Raw genomic sequence first — 27,614 nt, 5'->3', positions numbered from 1 at the left:
AAGTAAAATAACATAGCTGTCATTTTTTTCAAATGAGGTTATGGAATGAAGTGAAGAGTTTGTGCACATGCAAGATGAGAAGAGGGAAAAGATGAAACCTGTTTTTTTAAGACAAAGCCAATGTTTATTTTCAGAAAAACCCATGAAACTCCCCTTTTAAAGGATTACAGAGGACAAACAGAACAACTCAGGCATAACTGCATGCAGAAATAATGACTTATGAAGTGCTGTGGACTAATATTACATCTTCTGCTATTAAAATTGAGGGAAATAGTCACAGACCGGCATTTTCTATGCATCTTGTTATGTGTTTTGTCAAGAAAATTTCATTAGAGGGTTCTAGCAGATAAAAGTGACCTCCAGGAAGCTCATAAAAGGATGTATCTCCGCTTGTTAGTTCTTGCCAACCTGAAAAAGATATGTCAAAAAAATGTCAACGATTGTGACAATTTTACATAACTATTTCAAAATTATTATTTAACAATTATTTTAAATCTTATATCAACATTGAGACTGCTCTGTTGGTTTGTTTCATTTAAGAAGGAGATAGACTCTAGAAGATGCAATTCAACAGGAAAATGTGTAAGTATAAGAGGAAAACCATTTAAGAAAAGTACCTTGTAAATCATATGGTTTATCATCACCCCCATTAAAGCAGGTAATATCACAAGAGAAGGGGATATCCATTTCTGCCTTCTCAAAACTGTGAACATAAAAAGTAGTCCTAAAACATTCAATAAGATACCCATATTTGGAATTTGCTTTCACATACAAAATAACTTTTTCATTCTCGTCCAAAATCTAACAAACTTCAGGAATTAGATTATGCAGAACATCAGAAGAAATTACCACATCTGGAAGGTTCTTAGCTCCTTGCCCTACTGCAATTAGGTCTAAAATTGTAAAGAAAGAATGACCTGATAGTTAGGGGAGAAAAAGAGCTTCAGCCTGCAATAAAAATTCTCACCTACCATAAACAATCATGTTACCTGCTTATATTCAAGTTCTAATGTTTCAGGGCCTTTCAGTGTCAGGTTCCTAAGACCAAAATGGGTCCCACATCCAAGAGTATCGTTGTCTTTGCCAAGGTGAGAAACCTTAACAACTCAGCCACGTTGGCTGTCATGTAACATCCAGTGGGGACAGCAGTTAGGACAGAAGAAGCTGGTTGCTCTCAAGGTGCCAAGAACACAGGGACTCTTTGCTTCTGGTTAGATTAGGGGATCTTGGATCAGTAGGCTGAATGCAGTGATCCTGAAGCATGATCAGCTGAGATTAGTAGCCTCAGAAAACAATAAAAGATGAGAGAATATGCCCTTTTAGTGGCTGTTAACTGTGGATCCTCAGTATAACTGTAATTCTACCATGACACGTTCACTACTGCAGTAACAGTTTGCTGCTGCAGTGATTGATACAGTAAGCAGTGTTTTCATCTAGGGCTTAAATACTAGAAAACAAATAGATAAACACACAAAGGAGAGAACTGTTTACTGTTTCGTAATCTTTTTATAACAGAAATGAGAACAAAATATGAAAAGAAAAAACCTGACATGATCAGACAGAAGTAAAAATGTAAAATACAAATGTAATACAAAATTGTAAAACTTACGAAAATGTCTGAAACACTCTAAAGTCTTCTTTAAAAGTAAGCAGCAGATTTTTCCTAACGTCTTCGTTATGCAGAAGCACAGAAGGAGTTCCTCCTACAGTTTGTAGATATTCAAAAACTTCTTCATCTTTTGCATCAGATACAGAAATGCTTTTGATTGGAAGAATTGCTTCAGACTGTCAGTACCAGATAAAACAAATGAGGTGTTGTATATAATATACTTTAAATTATCTTTTCATTAAAAATCATTTTAGTAAAAAGTACAATAATTCTTCATCTCCAAAATACAATGGCTGATTAATTTAACATCCAAAGAGAACACTTCTTGAAAAGGGTTAGTAAATTATGACTGAGCCAAGTATCTTCCATGTCTGAAACTTCCACAGACAAATAACCATTAATTCAATTTTGTTCAAGTTTTACTCTTACTATTGAAATGCACCTAATAAAATAATCTGTTTAAGAGAAAGAAAAGCCTAGCAGTGGACATAAACCTGACTAATGTAGGACTGAAGAGACCAACTGATTATGGAAATTTGCAGGAATAACAATTGCTTCCATGAATCACTAGCTCATACTAAGGATTGCTAAGAAGCTTCAGAAACAGAAGAACGGAAATAGCAAATGCTGACTGAGGACAGGAGGACTGGGAAAAAGCCACTTCACTGCTGTTTTCCTGAGAAAGACTAGCAGAACCAGCAGAACCTGAGAAGAAACTGATTAAAAATCCAACAAAGAATGAGGGAAAGAAATAAATGGACAAATGTACTGAAGGCTGATGCAGGTGGTTTATGAAAGACTAGGTTAAGGCAGTTATTTCACATGTTACAGAGAAGAGAGAGCCACTTGGTATTTTGGTTTGATTACTTTTTTAATGTTAAGCCAAAGGCCATAGTAATTAACACAGTATTCAAAAAAGGGAGCATTAGCTCAAGGAGATTGTTCTCCTGAGGCTAAGGTCAGCTAGCAGCAGTGAATATCGTGTAGTGCAAAGTTCTGCATCCACCTCATATTTAATTTCCTCTAAGAAAAAACTTTTCTCCATAGATTCTGAAGCAATGCTCATTTTGTATTAAAAGTAATTCTCATGCCATACTGTCAAATGTTATTTTTACTCTTGATAGAAAATGTACTGTTTTGTTTCATATTGTTAATGATTCTGCAACTTACATTTGGGGCATGTGCCCCTGACACAAAAAGATGGACCGGCTCTAGTCCATACTTTTCTTTCAAATGTAGTGCCACTGCAAAACTCAGGTAAGCTCCAAAACTGCAGTGAAAAGGGAAATTAAAGCAAAGTAAGCAAAAACATACATAAAACCTGGAAAATTTAAACATAGTTTGAATTTCAGTGCTAACTGGATATCTTGAACAGTTACTGAAGCCATATATGACATATAAATTATAATGATATTCGTTAACTGACATGAAGTGTATTCCTACACAGTCTAGTTTTACAAATCAAACCTTTTCTTAATCTTTCTTTTAGTAGTCTCCTTAATTTGCAATAAGAACAGTTATTTTGAATACTTTGGACTAAGCAATCTTCAAAATCTGTGTTTCACAAATGGTTCACCCCCTGCATTCATATAGATCAAGAACTGACACAAATATTAAAAATAAATGCCATAATAAATTATAATTTATCAGAAACACAATATATTCAGATGTTGTGCCTGAAGCAATAAATAAATAACCAGAGTCTTTTAGAGCAACAGCATGTTTTAGGATGACTTGACAAAAGATCTTTGCACAAGCGTATTTTCCTAAAATTTTTGCATATAAAAACAAGTAACTGTCTACTCAACGAGTTCAGAGATAGAAGCTCCTTCACCGAGCTATCTAAAAATGTATATATTTTTACCTGTGACCAAAAAATGCAAATGGTTTTTCTTGAAGTTCTTTTAACAAAACACTTGTAACTTCATTAACCATGCTTGTCATGTCTTTTGCAAAAGGTTCATTAAGACGAGTTTCTCTTCCAGGATACCTTACACAGAACACTGCAGAAGAGGTGGAGGAAGTGAGAGAAAAGGATTATAGTTATTTCAAATAGATAGAGTAAAATAATTTTAATTCAGTTTTTTAATTATTATGCAGAATATACAGATTATTTAAATTAATCCTTCTTACAGTTGATACCATGTATTTGTTATTGCTACTACTCTGTTTTAATCATATGAGAGATTAGGTTTCCATTCCTTCCTTTACTCACAAATTGATCTGATTTATTCTCCAGTTGATCTGATTGTTAAGTGCCTTGGCTCAGAATCCACAAGGTCTTGATTACAGCTGAGGTTTGAAAGCAACTTTATTACTATTAGGATAACAACAACCACAAATTCACTCATTTCAATAATAGTAAGTTAGGGGGTGTGTAAAATACTTTCTTCCAAGGGCAGCATTATAAAGTTAAACTACATTAGCATTGTACAATCCCTGTTTTCTTCTTTGTCGGCTCTTGAGCATTACACATAGTAAAATGTGTAATCATAGTACAAATTGATGGACATTTATATTTACTTACATTTATCTGGAAGGACATTTTACATACTTTTATTATATTCCTTTCAAAATTGAGGATTTTCCTCTTGCTGTTTAATGAAAGTAAGGAATGAATAGATCAGAAAAAAATGTCGATTTTCTGAACTCTCCTTGATATACTGCATACTGCTAAACTCATGTGGAAGTCATGGGTCAGACACAACGTATTTTAGAATAGACAGAATAAACCATTACCTAATACGATACTAGCAGTACAGAAATGTCTGCATCTTCTGTACTTTCTTTCTGCAGAAACCATCTCTGAGAAACCATGCTACACCCTGATTTTATTAATCTGTGTCTGCAGTTGCTCCTAGGCTATTTTCTTAGTAACTTTGTTGGAGGTAGTTCCAGCAGAAAAAACCTCTTTTATTTCTTTCTTTTTTTTTTTTTTCCGTTTCAAGGAAAATTTAAAAATTTAATGTGACTTGTGCAACTGCTTACCAGAAAGCATATGAGCATTTAGAGGACTGGTACAACTGCAATGGCAATGCTCGTAAATATAAAATTATTTTTTCTTTGTGGAAGGTCTGGAAAATGGCCTTTGGTTCCTCTTCAAATAGTTCAAGCAATGGATCTTTTTTAGTGCTGATACAGCTTGAGAGCAATGAGAAATACTTTGTTGTGTAACTTAATGTCATTTCACCGTTATAAATTCATAGTTTGAACTTCAGTTTTGATACAAGAAGTGCAAACAGTGGATAACAGATACTCTGTGCAGCCTCTCAACATTAAAAATGGTTCTCATATCTTCACCGTTACCCTGGCATATTAGCAATACGCAGTGTATTGTGTTTGTGAATCATACCAATAGTTTCTGAAGCAGGCAACCATACTATAGTCTTGTGGAACTTAGCTCTGAGGATATAACCTTTAAACCTAGTCAAATATAATTTGATGCAAAGTGGTACAGAAAATGCACCCTGATGGAAATGCTAGTTCCTAATGAATGCTAGTTCCATCCTTTCCGGAGAAGACCCATTGGATAAAGATTCCAGTTATCTCAAGAATATTATATTCCATTCAGAAAATTGGGCTACTGTGTATTTCAGACTTGTGCTTTAACTACAAAAATGACAAACCTTCAATTGAGTTGCTTAACCGTTTGCCCCACTGAGCAAGTAGAGAAGTTCCACCTCCAGCCCACGGAAAGCAAATCAGCCTACAGAGAGCATTTTGCCTTTTGTGCACACAAACAATCAGCTTCTCCATTCCTAAAAACTAAAACAAACAAGGAAATAACATTTCATTCTAGAACAGGACTCTTCAGGTATACGAAAATTAGATTGAATTAAATCTAAATTGAAACAACAGCCTGCAATATTTTCTGTCATCAGAACTGCTTGTGTTACAACAACAATTTGTTAGATATGAGGTAATCTTCCTGCAACAGTGTAAACCAGTTCTGCTTTTACAAACAATGGTGGAATAGTATTGAGCAATACCCTTGGTTAATTTTTTCTCAGTCACTAACCACAACAAACATTACAAGCAGTAAAATAGATTGATATTTCAGGATGACCATTTAAAAAAATAGGCTTTTAGAATATACACAAAAATATAAGGTCTATCTAAAGACCTAGAAAATAAAAGGACCACCTAGTTCAATATTCTCTCTACCACAGTGGTAAAATAGATGTCTAGGGAACAGCAGGATGTAGTTTCTTTATATACAGGAAACATCTATGAATGTTCATCTATCTGTGAACAGGTGGCATCTACAACATCCTCTTGCAATGAGTTGCACAGCTCTACTATCTGATGCATAAAGAGTGACGTCCTTTTTTTGTTTTTAATCTGACTTCTGCAAATTCATTTGATGGACACAGGGTAGAATAGTAAAGAGAGTGAATAGTGCATCCCTCAGGGTTTGCCACTGAGCAGTTTTAAGGTTTTCTGTCATACTGTCTCTGCCCTCCCTCAGCTCTTCTTCCTGAATGAAAAGACCTGGCTTGCTTAGGTATTCCTCATATGGCACTAATGACCATCATCACTGCCCATCTCTGGACTACTAGTTTTGTTATTCTTTTAAGATGGTGGAGTGACCAGAGCCACATTCAGCTTTATCACAGCAGCTTTAGTATTTTCATTTAGTGACTCATAAAAGTAACAGCTGAAGCAAGATTTATAAGTACTCCTTCCTTCTTCCCGAGAAGGAAGAATAGCATTGAAGATGCCAAGTTCATTGTCTCCAACATCAGATACTGTCTTTACTGTCTGAAGAAAAAAGCAATTCTCAACCACTTCTATACTTCTTTCCCAATTTTCATGTTCTGTTGAAAGAACCTGGGAACAGCATGTGCGACAGAAATACCTGGTGGAGATAAATTCATTAGAAATATAGTGATAAATAATTTTTATAAAATGCAACCATTAGGATAAACTCCCATGTTCTTGTTAAAAAGATTGAAAAAATAGTAATTAGAGGATAACAAGTAGCAAAATTCCATTTCTGAAATGCTGCAAATCATTAAGGGTGTTATCTCTTGCCTTGAAGGCAGCTTAGTACGTGCAAAGGCTGATTCACCATAAAATACACATGTGCCTACACGGCCTTTTTTCTCTCTACAAAAAGTTTCAGAAATGCAACCAGATCAGAATAAGCAGCAATTCAGACCTTAAAACTACATAACATAAGCAAGGCAGAAGAAAACTGATACAAATGTTGCTGTGGCAGTTGCTTGATTTCCACGCATTTAAACTGAAAAGTTTGTCAACATTTGTTAAGAATCACTTCAAAGAAACAATAAGAAGAGCAAGCAAAAGAAAAAAAAGTGTATCAAAAATCACGGGACAGACAATGTGAGCTTAAAAGTAGCTGAAGGATAGTGGAACCAGTGCTGCAGAAGACATAATTCCTCTGAAGGATTCAGTGAGCTTCAGTACAATTAGTTCCATTTACACAGTCACTTCTTCCACCAAAAGGCACAAAACCTCAAACATTTCTGAAGCCAATGTTTTAACTTGACAGTCAAATAGCAAAAGAAGAATCTCTTCTCAACCTATTCCAAAGGCAATATAAAAATTTCAAGCATGATAAAGAAGCACAGTTAGTCAAAGTCCTTAGATTATTAAAAGATACATCCCCAGTCACTGAGAACCTTTCCCACTTTATACTCATTCAGATTTATCCCATCACCATCCAGCTTATTTTAGATACAAATACCTGAACAGTTGGGAAGACCACCAGTGCCAGGAAATGACAGCCCGAGGGTGGATCCCCTTCTCTGCTCTCTGCCGTGCACAGCAAGAAGCTGCACAACCATCTGCTTTTAAGTCTTTTCTAGACTCCAGGGGAGGAGCTCGCACCCAAACAAGGGCAGGACTGAGGCACACAGCATCCCCGAAGGCAGATAGAAACATCATGTGTTAGATGTGACACACAGAATTTGACAGAAATATAAGGAAGACACACCTCATTAATCCCAGTGATTTAAAACACACAGGTTGGCATGCCCATGACAGAAGTTGTAGCACTTTCAATACATGGAGGCCCACAACCTTGCTGACAGAAAAGCCTGCCTTTTTTAAGAACTGTATCCAGAAGTACAGCACTCACACCTCGGCTGCAGAGTTTTATAGGGTTCTGAAAATGCTCATGTAGGAGACCATCATGTGATTTGATTAAAACATTGCATTTGGTTATTAGGCCAGTTGCAATTTCTGCAAGCTGAAAGACATAGCATTTCATGAACTACACACTGTGGTTACATATCCTGATTTCATGTGAGCTACCACGTTATGCTCCTGGTGACCAGATGCTATCAGTAACCTAAAAACATCAGTGTATTTTGTAACTGCATTTGTAATACTAGGAAGATTGGCTTCCTCCCCCCCTTTTTCTTTTTAATGTTACTCTACCAAGAGTATCAGTGACAATAAAATAAAAATATTCACAAAAGGTGATAAAAACTAAGGAACCTGAGTGCCAAAATGGGTTCTGATGCTCAACTTGGACATGTAGGCTGGACTACTTTGTGGCTTTCACACTATTCTTAATTCTTATACGTTTCTCTTCATCATATCTAGGAAAATGAAAAATCTACGGTGTTAAGAGAAAAGCCTACCTTTTGGCCAGCCACTCATTAAGCATTGCTCCTTTCCCAAACAAGGGTTGCAGTCTTCTACTCATTTCTGATTTCTGCTTTCCTGGAGAACCTTAAATCAACCCTTGTGGCTGCAGGCTCTGCAGTGAGGTCTGGTCCCATGCTTTGCAGCTGCCACTTCTAAAAGGCAAAAGTACAAACTCAGTACTTTTATGTTCTTTTACGTAGCAATTCACAGGTTTTATAGTATATTCTGTGTTGTAAGGGACCCACATGGATCAAGTCCAACTCTTTAAGTGAATGGCCCATATGGGGATCAAACCCACAACCTTGGTGTTATTAGCACCGTGCTCTAACCAACTGAGCTATGGAGTACAAAGAGGGACACCTATGCTTTGAAGGTGCACGATTTAAAGCATCTTATATTGGCTAGTCCTGACCTGTGCTGCTGTGCTCAATACTGCTTCTCCATATGATATATCTAGTAGCAGAGGTTTTGATTATAAGTTACAATTTGTAATAAAGCACCTAATACACTTTATTTACTCCTACCTCAAATTGTGCCAACAAAATAATCTGACACCCGATGTCAATGTTACAAAAGCCAGCTGTTATAAACATCAGGCTCACTAATAATTTTTACAAATTAAGTAGTTCCAGGAGATGCCACTTTTATCCAAAATTATGCTTGGCCTTTCCAAGGCTGAAGGTAAAAAAGGGCTTCACAGAACTGATTTGTCAACTCAGCACTAGTATACAGAGTAGAGTAGACTAGACTGTTTCAGTTGGAAGGGACTTAAAATGGTCACCTCATCCAACTGCCTGACCAATTCAGGGCTGACCAAGTTAAAGCATGTTATTAGGGATTGTCCCAAACCCTCTTAAACACTGACAGGCTGGGGGCATCAACCATCCCTCTAGGAAGCCTGTACAATCTAAACCTCCCCTGGCACAGCTTTGAACCATTCCCAAACGTCCTGTCACTGGATACCAGAGACCAGAGCTCAGCACCTCCCCGTCTGCTTCCCCTCCTCAGGAAGCTGTAGAAAGCAATGAGGCCTCTTAGCCTCCTTTTCTCCAAAGTAGACAAGCCCAAAGTCCTCAGCCGCTCCTCAGAGGACATTCCTTCCAGCACTTTCACCAGCTTTGTTGCCTTCAGTGATGTTGTGTTTGATGCACAAACCCCAGGATGCAGTTTGCCTTCCTGGCTGCCTGGGCACACTGCTGACTCACAGTGAGCCTGCTGGCAGCCAGCACCCCCAGATTGCTTTCTGCAGGGGTGATCTCCAACCACTCCTTTCTTAATTTAGACTTGTGCCTGGCATTACTATGCCATGCTAGGTGCAGAATCCATCAATGTGACTTGTTAAATTTCATCCTGGTAATCATAGCTCAATGCTCCAATCTATCTAGATTCCTCTACAAGGCCTCTTTTACCTCTAGGGTGTCAACAGCACCTATCATCAGCAAACCTGCTAGTGGTACATTCCACTCCTGCATCCCGATCGTTGATAAATATATTGAACAGAACTGGAACTAGAATTGAACTCTGTGGAACAGCCCTGGTGATCGCCTGCAGCCATTCAGTACAACCCTTTGAGGTCTGCCCTTCAGCCGGTTCTTCAGCCAGGGCACTGTGAACCCATGTCAAAAGCCTTACTATAATCCAGAAAAGATACATCCATGGCCTTCCCTTAATCCACTAGGTGGGCGATCTGCCTGATGATTGCATTATTCTTTAAATGCTTTCAGGAGTACATAGTATAATGTTCTCCATAATTTTTTTAAGAACTGATGTTAGACTAACAGGTCTGTAGTTCCCTGGGCCTTCTCTCAGGCCCTTTTTATGGAAATAACATCAGCTGGGTTCCAGTCAAACTCCCCAGACTCTCAAGACTTTTGGCAGACCAAGAGGGGTCTTGCTATAACATCCATTAGCTCCTTCAGTACTCCAGGATGAATCTTTTCAGACTCTATGGAATTCATGGTTAGAAGACCATGGTTAGTAAGCTGATACATCTGGTCCCCTACAATTTCAGTGTCCACAAATGGAAAGTCACCGATTCCACACTCGCGGAACTCATGCTCCTCTAACTCAGGCAGCCCAAGGTCTATCAGTATTCTTAAATACCAAGGAAAAAAGGCATTGAATGCCTCTGCTTTTTCTTCATCCTTATTAATCAGATGACAATCTTCAACAAGCATTGGTCCAACGTTTTCTTTAGACCTCCTCTTGTAATCAATGTACTTGAAAAAGCCTTTCTGGTCATCTGAACGGGCCATTTTCAACTCTAAGTGAGCTTTGGCCTTTTGTGTCTTCTCCCTGCTTACACAAATCACAGTCCTATACTGTTCCTGCAAAGCCTGACCCCACTTCCAGGATCACACAATTTCTTTTTCCTTTTTTCTTTTTCTTTTTCCTGTGTTTCCAAAATGTGGTTCTTAAAGACTGACCATTACTTGTGGGCTCCTAAGCCCTGAAAACAAGATTTCCAGGGTATTCCCATGGACTGTTACCACTAGCATTGCCATCCTCAGATGATGCCATGCCAACCTTCACCTTCCCTGCTGTAATCCCGTTGTTATTTCCTTCCCCCCATCAATTCTACTTTAAAGCTCTCTTGATCCATCCCCCCAGCTTATGCCCAAAGGCACATCTCCCCATCAGGACAGGTGGATCCCACCAGGCCCCAGCATACCTTGCCTCTTGAATGTTCTTCCATGGTTTAAAACCCAAAGTTATGGTGAAGGCCATAGTCCTGGAGTCAGCTATTGATATTCTGGGCTCACCTGTTTCTTCCAAAGTCTCCTTCCATTACTGGGAGGACTGAGGAAAACATTACCTGTGCTCTGGAATTTTTTAGCATTCTTTCCAGGGCTCTTTTTATCGCGACACCATTTGTATGCATGTGAAAGAGCAGGAATGAATAATAGTATGAAGGTTGTATTAGGCTGTTCAGTTTTGTGGTGACATCCCTAATTTGGGCCCCAGGGAAGCAGCAAACTTCTCTGAAAAGAGGGTCTGGTCTGCAAATGAGTGCTTCCATTCCATACAGAGGGAGTCACCAGTGCCCATAACTCACCATTGTTTCTTCCTGATGCATGTCTTAATGCAAGTTTTGTTGCAAGAGGTTGATCTCTCTGACCTTGGCAAGACTTTGTACAAGGGCCTTGTACCTGTTCTGTCAGGGTATCTTAGAGGGCAACTTGAAGGGTAAGGAGGGGTTTCTTTTACCACTCTGTCCTGTAACATTGTTCCACCCCTCCTTCCTTCTGGTACAAAGCAGATCCAGGACCCACCTCCGTAGTGGCCATGCCGAGTTGGCTTCCATGTGTCACAGATGGCAGACTATGGCTCCACTGATTAATCTCCCTCTCAGACTCTTGAATGCTCCTCAGAAGTTCCTCATTTAAAGCTTTCTTAGCTGCTGTTTTATGGCAATTTTCAGTCTCTTTTGGACTACAATAGAAATACAAATGGATGTAATGGTAAGTCAGGAAAGTATAACTCTTTCAGAAATCATAAAGAAATAGTGCAAGAGTAGATTTTTATCCAGTAGTTATTAATGCCGAAAACTCACCAAGGTAATTCTTGTTTAAGAACAGAAACATTGCTTGGGGAGTTGCAATTCACCAATAGTGATTTAATGAGACGCATTTTGAGCACATATAGATCTCTGAAGTAAAATAACAAAGAAGCACGTGTTTCTCAGTTGCACACCTAGGATTTAAAGAACCATGTTGTGTATGTTGCTTAATAAAAGTTGACATCTATTACTGACAGTTGTGAAATACATTGGATTATATGTACTGTGAGCAATGTAATTTGTTTTCCCCTCAGTGATTATTTATTGTCTTTCATTATTTATTATTTTAACAAATCTGCACAGCTTTAGCACCTTTACTGCAACTATACTTCATTTTCTAGTCAATCAACTTCAAAGGATAAAAGTAAGGATACACTTAGATCTTTCTCTTAAAAATGACCATTAGCTGCTTATATGAAGAGACATGAAATTAAGCAGATCTCATGCCATCCAAAGGAAAGCAGAAGTAACCCTCATCTCTATGAAAGTCTTGAGACAGAGACAGTCAAATGAATCCCAACTTATTATTACTCTTAAGTATGACCTCAGAGGATTATACACAAGCAATAGAAGCCATGCAGATGAAATATGGAGGGAACAGTGGATTTTTCAGAAGAGAAGACTCAATTTAGAGATGTATTAATAGGATCTCCTGGAGATATTTGGAAACATGAGTGACACTAGAGTATTGAAGAGATCTCACTTGGAATTCTGCCTATAGTGTTGTTAAGTTTCTTCAAGAAAGGTGAGTTCAAACCAGATCTGATGCAAGGTGTGGCTAGAAGAGAGAACTTATGAAAGAGAATACATCACCTTTTACAAATACACTGGAAGATGAGGCTGAGGGAAGCGAGGACATTCCAAAAAATGGTTATTGTTCATGTTCTAGCCATGGCTAGAAATAAGATTTTTAACCATTGTACCCATCAGACTCTGGAACAGCTCCAGAAAAGCTGCCTGCTTTAAGGTGGACATTCAGGTTATTACAGTGGTTCTAGAACATGTATATGTCATGGCTTGGTGAATACTTCCAGCACCATGCACCTATTAGTTTGATGCAGGAATGAGTCTGTATGTGTGTGAAGAAAGCCAGCTAGTTGCAATGCTGCAAAATAGTCTTGCTAATAGAGAACTTGTTTAGTTTAACAAATACAGAGGCCTTTGTATTGTATGCAATACACAGAACATGCACTGAGGTCAGTCTGCTAAGGTCTGCTGACCAAGAAAGAAAATAAAATTCAAAGGTAGTCAGAGAAAACAGGAAGCCTGGAGGGACTAGAATACAGTAGAAAATGTGACTTTCAGGCTTGCAAAGAGAAACAAAGTGTGAAAGTTACATAAAAATAGTCAGTTTATATACAGGCCTGGCCATAGGAAATAACAGAAAACAGAGTGGAAATCTCTGCTGCTGTCTCAGTAGAAGACAAACATGTGCTGACCTACTATGTGCATCATAGTAACTGACAGAACTGCTTCAATGGTACAACCAAAAAAATTGCTTCTTAGAAAGAACAAAACTCTACCAAGACCAATTTGCCCCTGTTCCTGCCATGTGGTCAGTTGCAGACACAGAAATGCACCATGGCAGGATCCCAGCTTCCTAGAGGAGAACTGCCTAGTCTTTCTCCTTGCAGCAAACTCTATAACCAGGGGAATGGTGTCTGAGTTCAAAAAGTCAGATTTTATAAGAATCAAAATGCTAACAATGAACCTTCAAATAAATTTGGGCAGGAAACAGACTCTCTCATACTCTCAGCTGCTCAGCCCACATTGCAGTCTTTAAACTTATACCTAAGGGGGCTCAGATGCTCCCTGTCTAGGCACTCTGCAGAAGTCACCATTAATGTAGAGTGTGACAGTGTTAGCAATGCAAACTGCTGGTCAATCACAACTTCCCATAGGAACAGGGTCAGGCATATAAAATGATAAAAACCAAAAAACTCCATATACTATTGGCTCAGATACATCACACAGCTTAGAACCCAAATTTTAGTCTCTAATTTTGGAGACTCATTTACAGCTTTAGGACAAAGCTCACTCTACAGAGAATCTTTCAGTCAGAAAAGACACCTAAAACACTCAAGGCAGGGATGCAAATTTCAGTACCTAGAACAAGAGCACGTGACATGGTCAGTTGTACAAACACTCCCTCCTTCTCTGTCTGTCTGTCTGTCTGTAAAGCAGAGTCACATAAGCTGTCAACACTCAGTTAGCCACTGAAAGTGAATAGCAGTGCTAATTTGATGAGAACGTGTGTGTCATTCAGGGTTTGACCCACTCTATCTGCCACATAAATTAGGGCAAAAAATGGGTTTATCCCATTTACTTCCACCACCATGCACAAAAGTATGTCCTGGAAAAAAGGGGGAGGATGACCATAAGCAACTGAACAGTGCATTGTATCTTCGCATGCTCTAAACCAGACAAGGCTTGTTTTCCTTTCCTTCACAGGTGCAGATGTCCCTGTCAGCAACTCTTGATGCCAAACTGACAAGAATCTGGAGAACTTGCAGAACTGCTACTCTGGAGAAACAGCAGCTTCAGCTCCATCTCCAGTGCTGCTCTTGGCTCCTGGACTGCAAATGGTGGGTGACCAGTCAAAATTAAAAGAGCGAGAGGAAAAGTGAAAGGACATAGCAGGTTACAAAAGAGAGAGTTTTGCTTTCCTAAAAGTAATGGTAAGTGAGGTAGTATCAGGACTTACAAGAATAAAATACGCAAACATTAGGAAACCTAGTAGGGTACAGAGAGAACCTGCTTAGATAGAAAGGCATAAAGCCCACAGATAATGGGAATCTGCTCCTTTCATATCCTGTGCATAGAAGGTACATGTAGCACAGAGAACACTGGCACTACACTTTTACCACAGCAATCCAGATCTTGCAGTGGGATGATAACATGCACACTCCACTTCCACTCTACAAGAAATAAGGACATGACTAAAATAGGCATGAGGTTTATAGATATAAAGGTTTAGCCTCATAATGCAGTGGTACAGAAAGTATTCAGTGGACTTGGCCATTTCAAGTTGATTACCCACTGACAAGCAGTAGCTGCAAGGCTTCACAGGGCTACGCCCACTCTTTTAAACACAAATATTTTTGTGAGATGATAGTGCAATCCTCATGCCTTCTCACAACCAACTCTATTGCTTTCAATCTGAAAGTTCTGCATTCATTACTGGCTATCCAGCATGCTATGGGTGATATTGCCCCATCAGCTGGAACTCAATTCCTGTGTCCACACCTACTGGCTCCCCATCAGAAGAGGAAATTAAGCAGCAAGGACTCCAGGAAAACCATTCCAGGTGGTTTTTTATCTCACACAAGCAGAAATATGCTAATAAGGAATGGAAACAAATAAAAGAATCCTGTCAAAAATCAGTAACGGGGCCAGATTTCTTAGTCATAGCATGACCTACAGGAGTATTTGATGACAACAGGAGTAAAACCATATTCCAAATCGATTATTGCCTTTGCTGCAAAGAAAGCTCTTGTGGGGAAGGCAAGTATGGGGTGCGGAGAAATTCTGCAGTTCAGACAGTAACCTAAGACAAAAACGTAACTTAGATGCAGATTTGTTATCAGCTTTGTCTAATCTTGCTGATAATGAAGGAGATCATCTCTCCCTTCCCAGCTTCTCAGAGCATAGCATTCTTATCTCCATGTTTTTATTAGCACTAGCAACTACATACCTCTGTAGTAAGAGCACATTATTTATCAAGCTGAAAAGTAATACTTATCCTGTAGTTTGGTTTTCACCAACATCAGTCAGCTGACCCTATACAGTCTCACCATCCTCCTGCTGAAAAGGAAAGGAGCCCTTTATGACCTTTTTGCAAGCTTTGACCCGCTTAATCCAGATGGACAGGTGCATGCTGATATTACATATACAGCCCCAAGGTTTGGATGTAAAAGACACTACTGTGCCAACCTAATGAAGTAATTTGCCCTTAAGAATTATTTTACAACTCCTCCTGAAACAAAGAACCTGCAGAGTCTGTCTTACTGGCTTAAAGATACATTCATCGGATCTAATATTCATTCAGGAAAAAAAAAAGGCTGTACAGAAGAAAGAATTATTACATGAATAAATAATCTTCTTGGGAACTAGGTGAACTACCATCAGACCTTCGTGATGCAATCATCATCACCTTGTATAAGAAGAAAGGAGATAAATCAGACTGTTCAAATTACTGTGGTATTACTCTGCTCTCCATTGCTGGTAAAATCCTGGCAAGAATACTTTTGAACAGACTAATACCTGCTATAGCAGAAGAACTTCTACCTGAAAGCCATTGTGGTTTCAGAGCCAACAGGAGTACCACAGACATGGTATTTGTTCTCAGACAACTGCAAGAGAAGTGTAGGGAACAGAACAAAGGTCTCTACATAACCTTTGTTGACCTCACCAAGGCTTTCGATACTGTGAGCAGAAAAGGTCTATGGCAGATTTTGGAACATTTAGGATGTCCCCCCAAGTTCCTTAAAATGATCATCTCACTTCATGAGGATCAGCGCGGCCAGGTCAGATATGGCAATGCACTTTCTGAGCCCTTTGTAATAACCAGTGGTGTGAAACAAGGCTGCGTTCTCGCACCAACCCTATTCACAATCTTTTTCAGCATGATGCTCCAAAGGGCCACTGCAGACCTCAATGATCAGGACGGTATCTACATTCGATACCGTACTGATGGAAGCCTTTTCAACCTGAGGCGACTGAAGGCCCACACTAAGACCTTAAATCATCTTGTCCGGGAGCTGCTTTACATTGACAATGCTGCCCTCATCGCCCACACAGAAGCAGCTCTGCAGCGTTTAACATCCTGCTTTGCAGACGCTGCTGAGCTTTTTGGGCTGGAAGTCAGTTTTCTATCAACCTGCACTTCGGGACGTCTTCCATCATCCCCATATCACCATTGGCCAATCAGAGCTCAAATCAGTCCAGCAATTTAATTACCTACGATGGTAAGATTGACGGAGAGATAGACAACAGGTTAGCAAAGGCATATAGAGCTTTTGGAAAACTCCATAAAAGAGTTTGGTGGAATAAACAACTGAAGAAAAGTACAAAGATCAGTGTTTACAGAGCCATTGTGCTGTCTACTCTTTTATATGGGTCTGAATCATGGGTCATCTACTGCCACCACCTGCGACTCTTAGAATGCTTCCATCAATGCTGCCTCCATGCAATCCTAAACATCCACTGGTCAGATTAATATGTCTGTTCTAGAACAAGCAGCAGTTACAAGTATTGAGGCCATGTTGCTGAGAACACAGCTGTGTTGGGCAGGGCATGTCTCCAGGATGAAGGACCACCGCCTTCCTAAGATCGTGCTTTATGGTGAACTTGCCACCAGCTGCAGCATGAGAGGAGCCCCGAAGAGAAGATACAAGGACTCCCTGAAACAACATCTCAGCCTTGGCCATATTGATCAACATAACTGGTCTATTCTGGCCTCCAATCGGGAGGTCTGGAGACACACCCTCTATAACGCTGCTGATGCTTTTGAGAACGCACGCAGGATCACTCTCGAGGAGAAAAGACAATGCAGAAAGAACCATGTCCTGTCAATACCACCTAAGGAGTCTTTCTGCTGTGCCTTTTGCAACTGGACGTGTCTATCTCGCATTGGCCTTTTTAGCCACCAGCGCGCTTGTAGCAAGTGTGGATAGAGTCCTTCCCAAATCTTCATTCGTGGAGCCCAGCCATGATGAGTCTTCTTTGGAGTACATTCAGCTGAATCTGGATTTATTTGAAATAACATATCTGGTTAGGAAAAGGTCTATTTTTATTTCTCTCATTTTTTACAAGGCAACAGTTTAAAAAAAATGGATTATTTCTAAATTGTCTTTATATTTTCCTCTACTTCCACCTATTGGCCTTAAACCTAAAATCTACCTCCGACCCTACTACAGTGAGGACAGGATACATAAGAATTCTTCTGCATAAACAAGCTTTTATTTTATTAACTATAAATTTTAAGTTAGATGTGTGATCTGATGAATTAATGGCTGACATCTGCTTTAGAGTGTTCACAGTCAAAAAGAATGTTTCTTTCTAGAACTATTGGCAAAGAAATGGTTCAGTGTGAGAAAAAAAAATGCCAACCTGTATTTTAAGAAAGTATTTCCTGGTTTTTATTCTCTTTATATTTAAAATATAATGAAAATAAAATTCTAGTTCTATAAAGAGCTGTATAAAAGATTAAGAACTACCAGTTAAGTCACAGAGTAATTTAGGTAGAAAGGGACCTCTAAAGTCCTGTCTCGTTAGGTGTTGAGTATCTCCAAGGATGGAGACTCCATAACCTCCCTAGGTAACTATGTTCCACTGTTCAATCACACTCATAGTGAGGATATTTTTCTTTCTAATTCCTTGTTGTGACTTGTATCTGCAAGTCGTTTGTCTTTTCGCTGAGTACATCCAAGAAGAGTCTGGCTCTGTCCATCCTCTGCATACTGTTTCATTAGGTAGGTGAAGACATCCTCATTTAGCACTCCCCTCTTAAGACAAAACCCTTTATCTCAGACTCTCCTTGTGCACCACCCACCCCAGTCACAATTGCAGGGAACCCTGCCGCACTTACTTCAGTATCTCAACATCCTTCTAATATGGCGGAACTAAACATGGACACAGATGTGGCATACCAAAGAAATTTCTGATTATTTTTCAAACATGCTTTTGGAGACATGAGCTTTTACATTAGCTTTATTCATTGCCATGGCATCACTTTATAGTAGGTGGACAAGTACTAATTGAGAAGTAAAATTGAAAACACAAGCGACAACAAAACTACTTTTGCACTGACCAGATGCTAAGACAAATGGACCAATAGCCCCATCCTGCAGGGAACATAAAGCCAAAGGTAAAGAAACACCAAGTGCTTGCAGCACAGGGCTGTTTTGATGTTTCCCTAAGGAAAATATATTGTATAGCATACAGTCTAGAAATCTGTAGAATGAGTCTTTGTGAATGGCAAGAGTGTGGTATTTGCCAGTGGGGCAGTCCAGGACCAGAGAAGCTTCTCAGTATCTAGGCACTTGTAAATCCTACATCCTAGACCCATCCCATTCAGGCATACATTGTTTGCAGACTCTGGAAGCCAGGCAAAAAGCAATCATATCCCCAGATGGCAAGTAGAACCAAGTCTACTTACAGAATTTAAGGTATTTGTTCACCTCCCACCAATAACTGCAGAAGTGGAATAGTGAGCTGAGAGTGAAATGATCCACTTCACTGGTAGGTACAGAGTCTGCTGTCAAAGCCACTGGATTGCTTACAGCTAGGCAGGCATCTGAGAAGCCTTAACAAGTCAGGGCATCGACAACTTGGTATCTGCAATCCTGCAATAACGGAGCTGGCAGACTGTAGGACAGTTAGGCAATGTCATTCTCTACTGATTTTATCTTCACAAGAGGAATGCAGTTTGTGCAGCTGAGGGATATCAGTATATCTCAGTCTCCTAAACATTGCGAATTTCTGTCGAAATTTTTTTCAACCACTGGAAATGTTTTATTTCTGCAGCTTTATCAGTACCTTGCACATTACTATATCATACATGTTTTGTTACATTCATTACTCACACAATCATTTAAAAAAGTTAAAAAATATGTATTTTTGGGGTATATACTTAGGCTTTCTGGAAAATTACAGGTTAGAGAGAAAACACATCTGTTACATACATCATAATATTTATTACAGGTTTTTAAGGATTATGTACTTATATCCCTAGAAATTTTTCTACTCAGCGAGAAGCAATGGTGTGATTTCCCACTTAGAAGACAGCAAAATTAATAAACCACAGGAAAAAATTCTGTGGGAAACCATATCCCAGTAGCCCCTGAGTTCAAGAAAATACTGGTCTTTGCTTTTTGAAAAATAAAGACAAAGGCAATCTTTCATCATTATATCTAGACAATATAAATTAATGGAAAAAGTAAAAGTAAGGAGCATACTCAACTTTTTTCTCCACTGGTCATATTTTTCCCAGCAACATATAACTCATGGCTACATTTTTAGCAGATTATATTCCAAAAAGGTGAATGTCATTGCTAACATCTAAAAGCTGCTGCTGGAAAAAAAAAAGTCATTACCAACTGAAATTCTGTCCTCCAGAAAGCTGTCTACTCATCCTTTATTTAAGCTTGAAAAAAATGTGGAAAATTATTACAGAGAAGCTTACTTGTGGGAGACTTGCAGCTGATATGCTCACACCATCAGTAATACAAAACTGTTGAAATAAATGATTAAAATAAAACACAACACGCATTCCCCATTTTACTAACCGGACCTTCCAGGATGTTGAAACTGCAAACATACAGACTATGTAGATGCTTCAAAAGTGAGTGTGACAATATAATCTCCCCTCCTTTCCTACTGTCTCTGCTGTCAGCCTGGTTCTGCTATGGCACAATTGCATAACCTTTGCTCAGATTTTTTAGGAAATCATTAAATTGAGAGAAAGCTCTATGAAGAAGTCCACAGAGTCGAGCCATGAAATATAAGAGAGATAAAATTGGAGATAAAGGATGCTGAGATTGGGCCAGGCAAGAAGCTCAAGAGGAAGAACATCAATGTGGAAAGATGATTAACATCTCAAGGGAAAAAATTAGGTGGAAGACAATCTGGATGAGGGGATCGAATGCACCTTCAGTAATTTCACAGTTGAGTGGGACTGTCAATCTGCTGGAGGGTGGGATCTGGACAGGCTGGATCAATGGGCTGAGGCCAGTGGTGTGAAGTTCAATACGGCAAAGTGCTGAGTCCCATCCCTGGGTCACAACAACCCCATGGACCGCTACAGGCTTTGGGAAGAGTGGCTGGAAAGCTGCCCGATGGAAAAGGACCTGGAGTTGCTCATCAACAGCCAGCTGAATACGAGCCAGCAGTGTGCCCAGGTGTCCAAAAGGGCCAATGGCAACCTGGCTTGTATCAGACATAGTGTGGCCAGCAGGACTAGGGAAGGGATCATAGCTCTGTTCTCAGTACTTGTGAGGCCACAACTCAAATACTGGGTTCAGTTTTGGGCCCCTCACTAGAGGAAAGACATTGAGGTGCTGGAGTGAGTCCAGAGAATGGCAATGAAGCTGGTGAAGGATCTGGAACATAAGTCCTATGAGGAGCGTCCGATGGTACTGAGGTTGTTTAGCTTGGAAAAAAGAAGGCTCAGGAGGGACCTTATCACTTTCTGCAACTACCTGAAAGGAGGCTGTACAAGGTGGGGGTCAGTCTCTTCTCCCAAGTAACGAGCAATAGGACAAGAGGACACTGCCTCAAGTTGCACAAGGGAGGTTCAGGTTGGACATTAGGAAAAATTTCTTCACTGAAAGGGTGGTTAAGCATTGGAAGAGGCTCCCAGGGAAGTGGTAGAATCACCATCTCTGGAAGTCTTCAAAAAATAAGCAGATGTGGCACTTTATGATACAGTCTAGTGGGCATGGTGGTATTCGGTCAAAGGCTGGACTTGATTATCTTGGAGGTCTTTTCCAATTTTAATGATTCTATGACTCCGTGATCAAGCATGTGCCACAGGGAGCAGTGAAAGCTTACCCTTTTCCATCTGACTAGCAAAGACTCCATAGGTGGTTAACATACTAATACTCCTTTAGTAGGGCATTAATCTTGACTATCTGTTGTGTGTAATAACCACAAAGTAACTCCTTTACATATAACTGCACATAGCAAGAGATGACAGAACAAAGTGGCCTAGAAAAGAAGAGTGAGATAGGTGTGCTGGTTTTGGCTTGGGTAGAGTTAATTTTCTTCACAGTGGCTAGTATAGGGCTGTGGTTTGGATTTGTGCTGAACACCGGGCTGATAATATAGAGATGCTGAGCAGGGATTCCACAGAGCCAAGGCCTTTTCTGCTTTATGTACTGCCACACTGGTAAGGAAGCTGAGAGTGTGTGGGAAGTTGGGAGGAGGCACAGCCAGGACAGGTGACGCCACTTGATCAAAGGGATATTTCATACCATATGACATCATGCTCAGTACATAAAGTGGAAGGGAAGAAGATGGAAGGGGGGGCATTTTGAGTGATGGCATTTGTTTTCCCAAGTAAATGTTATGGGTGACAGAGCCCTGCTTTCCTGGGGATGGCTGAACACCTGCCTGCCCATGGGAAGCAGTGAATTAATTCTTTGTTTTGCTTTGCCTGTGTGTGCAGCTTTTGCTTTCCTTATTAAAGTGTCTTTATCTCAGCCCATAAGTTTTCTAACTTCATCTGATTCTCTCCCTGATTCCACTGGTGGGAAATTGAATGAGCAGCTGTGTGGTGCTTGGCTGCTGGCTAGGGTTAAGCCACAACAGTAGGCAATGGGAAGTCATTTTGGCAGCAAAGGTATGTAGTAACAGAAGCAAACTGAAGGTGCCACTGCTGCAGATGGAAAGAGGAAAGAAGTCAAGCAACAAAGCCTTGTGCACATTAGCTCTGAGTGACAATGATGACTTTTGTTCTGAGCATCACAGGTTATGTCACAGAAAATATTTAATTTCTGGATCTAGGCTGAGCCATAGCTTTTCAGCACAAACCACCCATGTACACATGCAAGTGTCAGAGACCCCTTCAGTGAGCCCAAGAGCAGTACTGGGCAGGCGTCTCTGAAAGCAGACACCTCATTAACCATGGGAAGTAGGACTGTGTGGGCCTCACATGTCTTTCCCAGCATAAGTGGTGCTTCACCATGTGGTGAAATATTTGCTCCGTGATGTGACAACTGCTCCAAATGCCACCCACTCTCACTGCTGGTGGTTTCTGCTTAATCCTACTCCCATGAATCTGCAAGTCACACCCCACAAGCCTCTCTCCCACACAACATTTTAAAAGGTGGCACAGAAACCCATCAGTCTAGCCCAGACCTGCTCCACAGAAACACCCTTGCAGATTCCTGAGCTACTGCCCACCCACAAAGCAGTTGGGCCACCTACCCTGGGCGAGGAGCCCCCCAGGGCCAGCCAGGGCTTGCAGCTGGGCTTAGTCCAGCTAAGGATGCCACTGGACTCAAGAGCAGAGCACATGAGGGACAGCAGCTGGGAAGAGCCCATGAACTCAGCACAGCCCCAGCTGTGCTTTCCCCACATGTCACAGAATCATAGAATATCCTGAGTTGGAAGGGACCCACAAGGATCATTGAAGTCCAACTCTTGGCCCTACACAGGACCATCCCAAGAATCATACCATGTGCCTGAGAGCATTGTCTAAGTGCTTCCTGAACTCTGTCAGGCTTGGTGCTGTGACCACTTCCCTGGGGAACCTGTTCCAGTGCCAAACCACTCTCTGGGTGAAGAACCTCTTTCTAAGATCCAACCTAAACCTCCCCTGACACAATTTCAGGCCATTCCCTCAGGTCCTGTCACTGGTCACCACAGAGAAGTGATCAGTGTCTGCCCTTCTTCTTCCCCTTACAAGGAAGTTGTAACTGCAATGAGGTCTCCTCTCAGTCTCCTCTTCTCCAGGCTGAACAAACCAAGTGACCTCAGCCGCTGCTCATACGGCTTCCCCTCAAGGCCCTTCATCATCTTCATTTGGGCACTCTCTAACAGCTTAATATCTTTCTTATATTGTCGTGCCCAAAACTGCACACACAGTATTCAAGGTGAGGCCGCACCAGTGCAGAGCAGAGCAGGACAATCCCCTCCCTTGACCGGCTGGCGATGCTTTACCTGATGCCCTCAGGACACGGGTGACCCTCCTGGCTGCCAGGGCACTGCTGACTCACGTTCAACTTGCCATCGACCAGGATCCCCAGGTCTCCAGCCTCTCGTTCCCCAGTCTATACTCAGAACCAGGGTTTCCTCATCCCAGGTGCAGAATCCGGCACTTGCCCATGTTAAGCTTCACACGGTTGCAGACTGCCCAACCCTCCGATTTGTCGAGGTCTCTCTGCAGGGCCTCCCTTCCTTCGAGGAAGTCAACAGCTCCTGCCAACTTAAAATTGTTCTTTTATTCACACCCCACCCCAGGGCCCCGGAGCGCAGGAGGCGGTCAGGCCGCTCTCTGCTCCCACCCCTGCGCCCGCCCCGCCCCGCGTGGCTTCCGGACGCGCTGGGAAGTGGGGCAGAGGCGAGGGCGGCGGCGAGAGCGGCGGGTTGGGCTGGGCGGGCCGGGCTGGCAGCGAGCCGGGCGTGTCCAGGCCGGGGTGAGTGGTGGCCTCCGCGGGCCTCTTTCCTCGGAGGTGTGCGGCCGCGGGGCAGAGGGGTGGGCTCGGCTCGGATCTCTCCTTACTCCCGGCCCCGTCCGTCCGGAGCTCTCCGGGGCAGCTCCTGGGATCGGGCCCTGAGCTGCTGTAAGCGGCACAGCGGTGCCCCGCGCCCTGCTCGGCCCGCCCCGGGGAGCGCGGGGTCGGGGGGCAGGGCCGGGGGGCCTCGGGGAGGGTCTGCGGGGGCGGCGAGCTGGGGCCGCCAGCCGGGCCGGGAGAGTGATTCCACCTTCCCCAGTTGTCCTCCGGTCTCGGGCGGGTGTCCCAGGGCTGACTGGCTTCTCCTCGGGAAAGAAAGCGACAGTCCTCGAGCTGGTTAATCGCGACATGCTGAGCATCAATAGCCGCCTGGGCATCGTTTCCCCCTGTTATGTGTGCGCCTCTCGTGGCTGCAAGCCAACAAGAAGTCCTCGGTCCAGGCTTTGTCGAGGGGTGTTTCCTGATATGTCTTTTATCGTCTAAATGGCGGGAGGCCGGAGCGGGGGAGATTTGTCATCGAACTTTGATTCTGTTTGGTTTTGCCGCAGATCTGCATCATGGAAAAGCAAGTGCTTGAATCCACAGAGGAGCGGACGTTTCAGTACCAAGATTCTCTGCCATCCCTGCCAGTACCTCCTCTTGATGAATCTTTAAGTAAATACCTCGATGCAGGTAATGATTTAGTGTGGTAATGGTAGCGTGGCATGTGCTGTTTTAACCACGCTGATCTGAAGATGTTTGCGAAGTGATTGTAGAGACAGCTTGTATCAGCTGGTGTAATTGGGGTGTGGGATACACACAGGCTTAGAGTGCCAAAGGTCTTTTTCAGGTTCAAACCCAGAACTTCATTGTCCAGAGCAACTTGAGTAAAAGTTTTCATTTTATTCCTAATTACCTTTCTTCAAGGGAATTGGGAATGTGGGAAGGTTAACTTTTTGGTTTGAGGGTGGATTTTTTGATTGTTTTTTCCAGATGTATCAGCCGGTCTAATAAAAGATATTTCTCCATCAACAAATTTTGTTTTGCATAACTGCTCGTTTATGACTGTGTTTGGCCAGGATCTTTGTAAAAAAACAGTTGTTTCAAACTTTTCATACTTAACATCAGTGAGAAAGAAGAACATTTACTGAGTATACAGTAGTAGGAAAAGGCAGTGGTGACCATTTATTGGATAATTTAATTTGAATAATTTCTTCCTTGAAATGTTGACTAGTCTAATGACGATCACATAAAAGTTTTGAAAAATACGTGAATGCACTTGTGTCTAGCTTTGTTTACAAAGCAGAGATGACTGGTTCTTTTATTTTCAGGTCTTCATATATTGGGATTGACAAAGATACATTATCTTGATACAGTATCTTGAGATTACTTTCTTATGTTTCTTCAATAATTTTCAGAATTCTGAGACATTGAGGTTTTTTCTGGAACATTTGCTTTGTGTCTTTACTATCTTACATGTATTGGAGGAATACTAACTTAATACTAAGACTTGGAGTTCTCTCCTTAGCAGGAACAGACTACACCAAAACTTCCCTTTCCCAAAATAGAAATCCTGATGTTGACTCTGAGTTCCCATTTATTCTGAGTGTAGTGGAAGTGGCCCACTTCTTTAATGTTCATTACATCATTGCTTTTCGATGCAGAATGTTGAAATGGTGGTTTTAGAGCAAAAGAACTGTGTATGTATTCATGTCTGAAAAATACATTTTAATTTTGTTGTAGTAAAGTTGTGCTGTAATAGTAGTGAACCTGTGATAACAAAATTCCTGCTTAGTTTTGTTAGCCGAGCTGGCTCTCCAAGTTAATATACAACTCTCATGGAGTGATAAAGTCTTGACAGTGATTTCTTTGCTCTTGTTTTCTGATTATGATCTGTGTTTTCATAAATAACTTATCACATGTCCTTTTATTTTCATGCTGAAGTTAGTTGCTACTTACTATTGCTTGTACATAAATCATGCTATAACTTGAATCATTGTTGCTCTCCTTTAGGCTCACTGGCAGTAGGAGAAAAGTTAATCCAGTATTTGCTGTTCTGCCACAGTCTTCCCTTGTAGAAATCACTTAAAGCCAAAGTGTGCAGTGCATAGTTCTACACACTAGCTGTGTGGTTCTCATTGCTTAAGCTTGTTATTTGTTTTAGTCTTTGAAGGTGAGTGAAGGAATGGAGGTGCTTCTGAAGAACAATTCAAAACCTCCAAATGACTTTTGATAGAGTGTCTAAATCATTCCAGGGAAACTGTCTTTCATTGGAGGAGGACTCCAGGCACTTGTCTTTTTAAAGCCAGTCAACTGGAAAAGCTGTCTCAAAATATGCCTTATTTAAGGCTTTACAAGTAGCTACCTCTTCTTTAATGAGTTAACCTTGTTTTGAAAGTAAGCCTTGAGAAGAGAAGGTGGCCATAGCCACATTATTTAGCTTTCCAGTTCACCCCAGAGGTCAAGATTCATAAACTTGGACTCAACATGAAAGTATGAAAACCCAAAGTTCCAGCTTTCCAGAGGTTCCTTAACTATGCAACTGAAGGTGTCTTTCATGGAATACTTCTTGTTCATGGACAGAGCTGATGTCCTGTTCAGAAAGGAAGACAAGATCTGTGGGCTGGAGAAAGTGGCAAGAGAAGTTTGACTGAACTCTAGTGAGAAAGGGACTGAGTTCTGTTCCTTCCTAATAGTGCTACTTCTGCATCTCATTAAATAGTTTTTCAAAGGAAAGAGGCCCTGTAGTCATAGGGTGGGAAGAGTTCATCTGGCCTAGATTCCTGTTCAGAGCTTTTCCAACTACAGCAGGTTGCTCTGGACTTGCTTAGCCAGATTTTGTTTATCTGCAAGGATGGAAACTCCACAGCTCCTGTTATGTAACCTGCTCTGGTGTTTGATCACCCTCACTATTTAGAGGAGGAGGGAAACACAAAAAAACAAACCAGAAACTTCACATTTTCCTTGCCAGAAATTTCCCATATTCCAACTGTATTCCATTTTCTGTTATCCTATTTCTCTGCATCTCTGAGAGGAGCTATGCTTTATCTTCACTATGCCTTTACGTTCAGTTGAAGAGTGCTGCAAGGTCTTCCCTTTGCATTCTCTTCATAAGCTGAACAAACTCAGTTCTCAGACCCATCTCATCATGTTCCAATCTAAGGATTCTAGGAATAGAGACCAGAACCTAGTGATTTTGCTTTTTTTTTCATTTTCTAAGTGCATATTGCTCTGTAATGACTTGATAACTTGAATAACAGAGGATAATCACTCTCTCTTTCAAATTGTATGTGTTAATAAGGTTACTCACTGTGAAACCTGAGTGTTGGACTTCCCTCAGTCTGGGAAGGCTTTCAACTTTGGGTTTCCTTGATGACAACTATAATCTGCTATCATGACTAGGCTTCGCGAACGAAGATTTGGGAAGGCTCTTCTATCCACATTTGTTACAGGCACGCTGGTGGCTTATGAGGCCAATACATGACAGACATATCCGATTGCAAAAGGCACAGCAGAAAGACTCCTTAGATGGTGTATTCTGCAGTACACGGTTCTTTCTGCGTTGCCTTTTCTCCTCGAGAGTGATCCTGCGTGAGTTCTCAAAGGAGACAGCTGCGTTATAGATGGTGTGTCTCCAGGCCTCCCGATTTGAGGCCAGAGTAGACCAGTT

At 41.2% G+C, this 27,614-nt stretch overlaps 2 protein-coding genes across 16 annotated transcripts in view; one reads left to right on the top strand and one right to left on the bottom strand.

Moving 5' to 3' along the window:
- Positions 1–44: 44 nt before the first annotated feature.
- Positions 45–23,813, bottom strand: OLAH (oleoyl-ACP hydrolase). 12 transcript variants are annotated; one of them, XM_017817113.1, is made up of 10 exons: positions 23,451–23,813; positions 19,750–19,860; positions 11,781–11,876; positions 11,500–11,659; positions 5,236–5,374; positions 3,474–3,612; positions 2,780–2,879; positions 1,610–1,785; positions 618–703; positions 45–408 (listed from the first exon to the last, which is right to left on the bottom strand). In XM_017817113.1, the coding sequence occupies exons 3-10, from the start codon at positions 11,855–11,857 to the stop codon at positions 275–277; spliced, it is 1,011 nt and encodes a 336-aa protein (XP_017672602.1). In that variant the 5' UTR covers positions 11,858–11,876; positions 19,750–19,860; positions 23,451–23,813; the 3' UTR covers positions 45–274. The 12 variants fall into 12 exon arrangements, 11 of the variants coding, with proteins under 11 accessions (XP_017672602.1, XP_017672604.1, XP_017672609.1 ...); XM_017817115.1 differs by having other exon boundaries at positions 19,750–19,857; XM_017817120.1 differs by lacking the exon at positions 11,781–11,876.
- Positions 23,814–23,868: 55 nt separating this feature from the next.
- The window catches only part of CROT (carnitine O-octanoyltransferase), a 21,583-nt gene continuing 17,837 nt past the window's right edge, over positions 23,869–27,614 (top strand). For 2 of the 4 annotated variants that reach the window (XM_017817105.1, XM_017817109.1), the window contains exons 1-2: positions 23,869–23,926; positions 24,514–24,637. In XM_017817105.1, coding sequence (XP_017672594.1) covers positions 24,523–24,637 — 115 coding nt within the window. In that variant the 5' untranslated portion in view covers positions 23,869–23,926; positions 24,514–24,522. Of the gene's footprint in view, positions 23,963–24,050; positions 24,074–24,513; positions 24,638–27,614 lie in introns of those variants that run through there. The other 2 variants (XM_017817106.1, XM_017817108.1) reach the window with 2 other exon arrangements.

Source organism: Lepidothrix coronata, unplaced genomic scaffold (genome assembly GCF_001604755.1).
Source record: "Lepidothrix coronata isolate B3197 unplaced genomic scaffold, Lepidothrix_coronata-1.0 Scaffold59, whole genome shotgun sequence".
In the NCBI taxonomy this organism is placed as follows: Eukaryota; Metazoa; Chordata; class Aves; order Passeriformes; family Pipridae; genus Lepidothrix; species Lepidothrix coronata.
This window is presented reverse-complemented; position numbering and strand designations above follow the sequence as displayed.

Excerpts from the sequence above, each read along its gene's own strand:
- OLAH (XM_017817111.1), bottom strand. Across the intron at positions 5,375-11,499 it reads TCGGCATGGCCACTACGGAG|TTTTTAGGAATGGAGAAGCT; the intron begins GTGGGTCCTGGA and ends TGTTTGTTTTAG. Across the intron at positions 409-617 it reads TAAACCATATGATTTACAAG|GTTGGCAAGAACTAACAAGC; the intron begins GTACTTTTCTTA and ends TATCTTTTTCAG.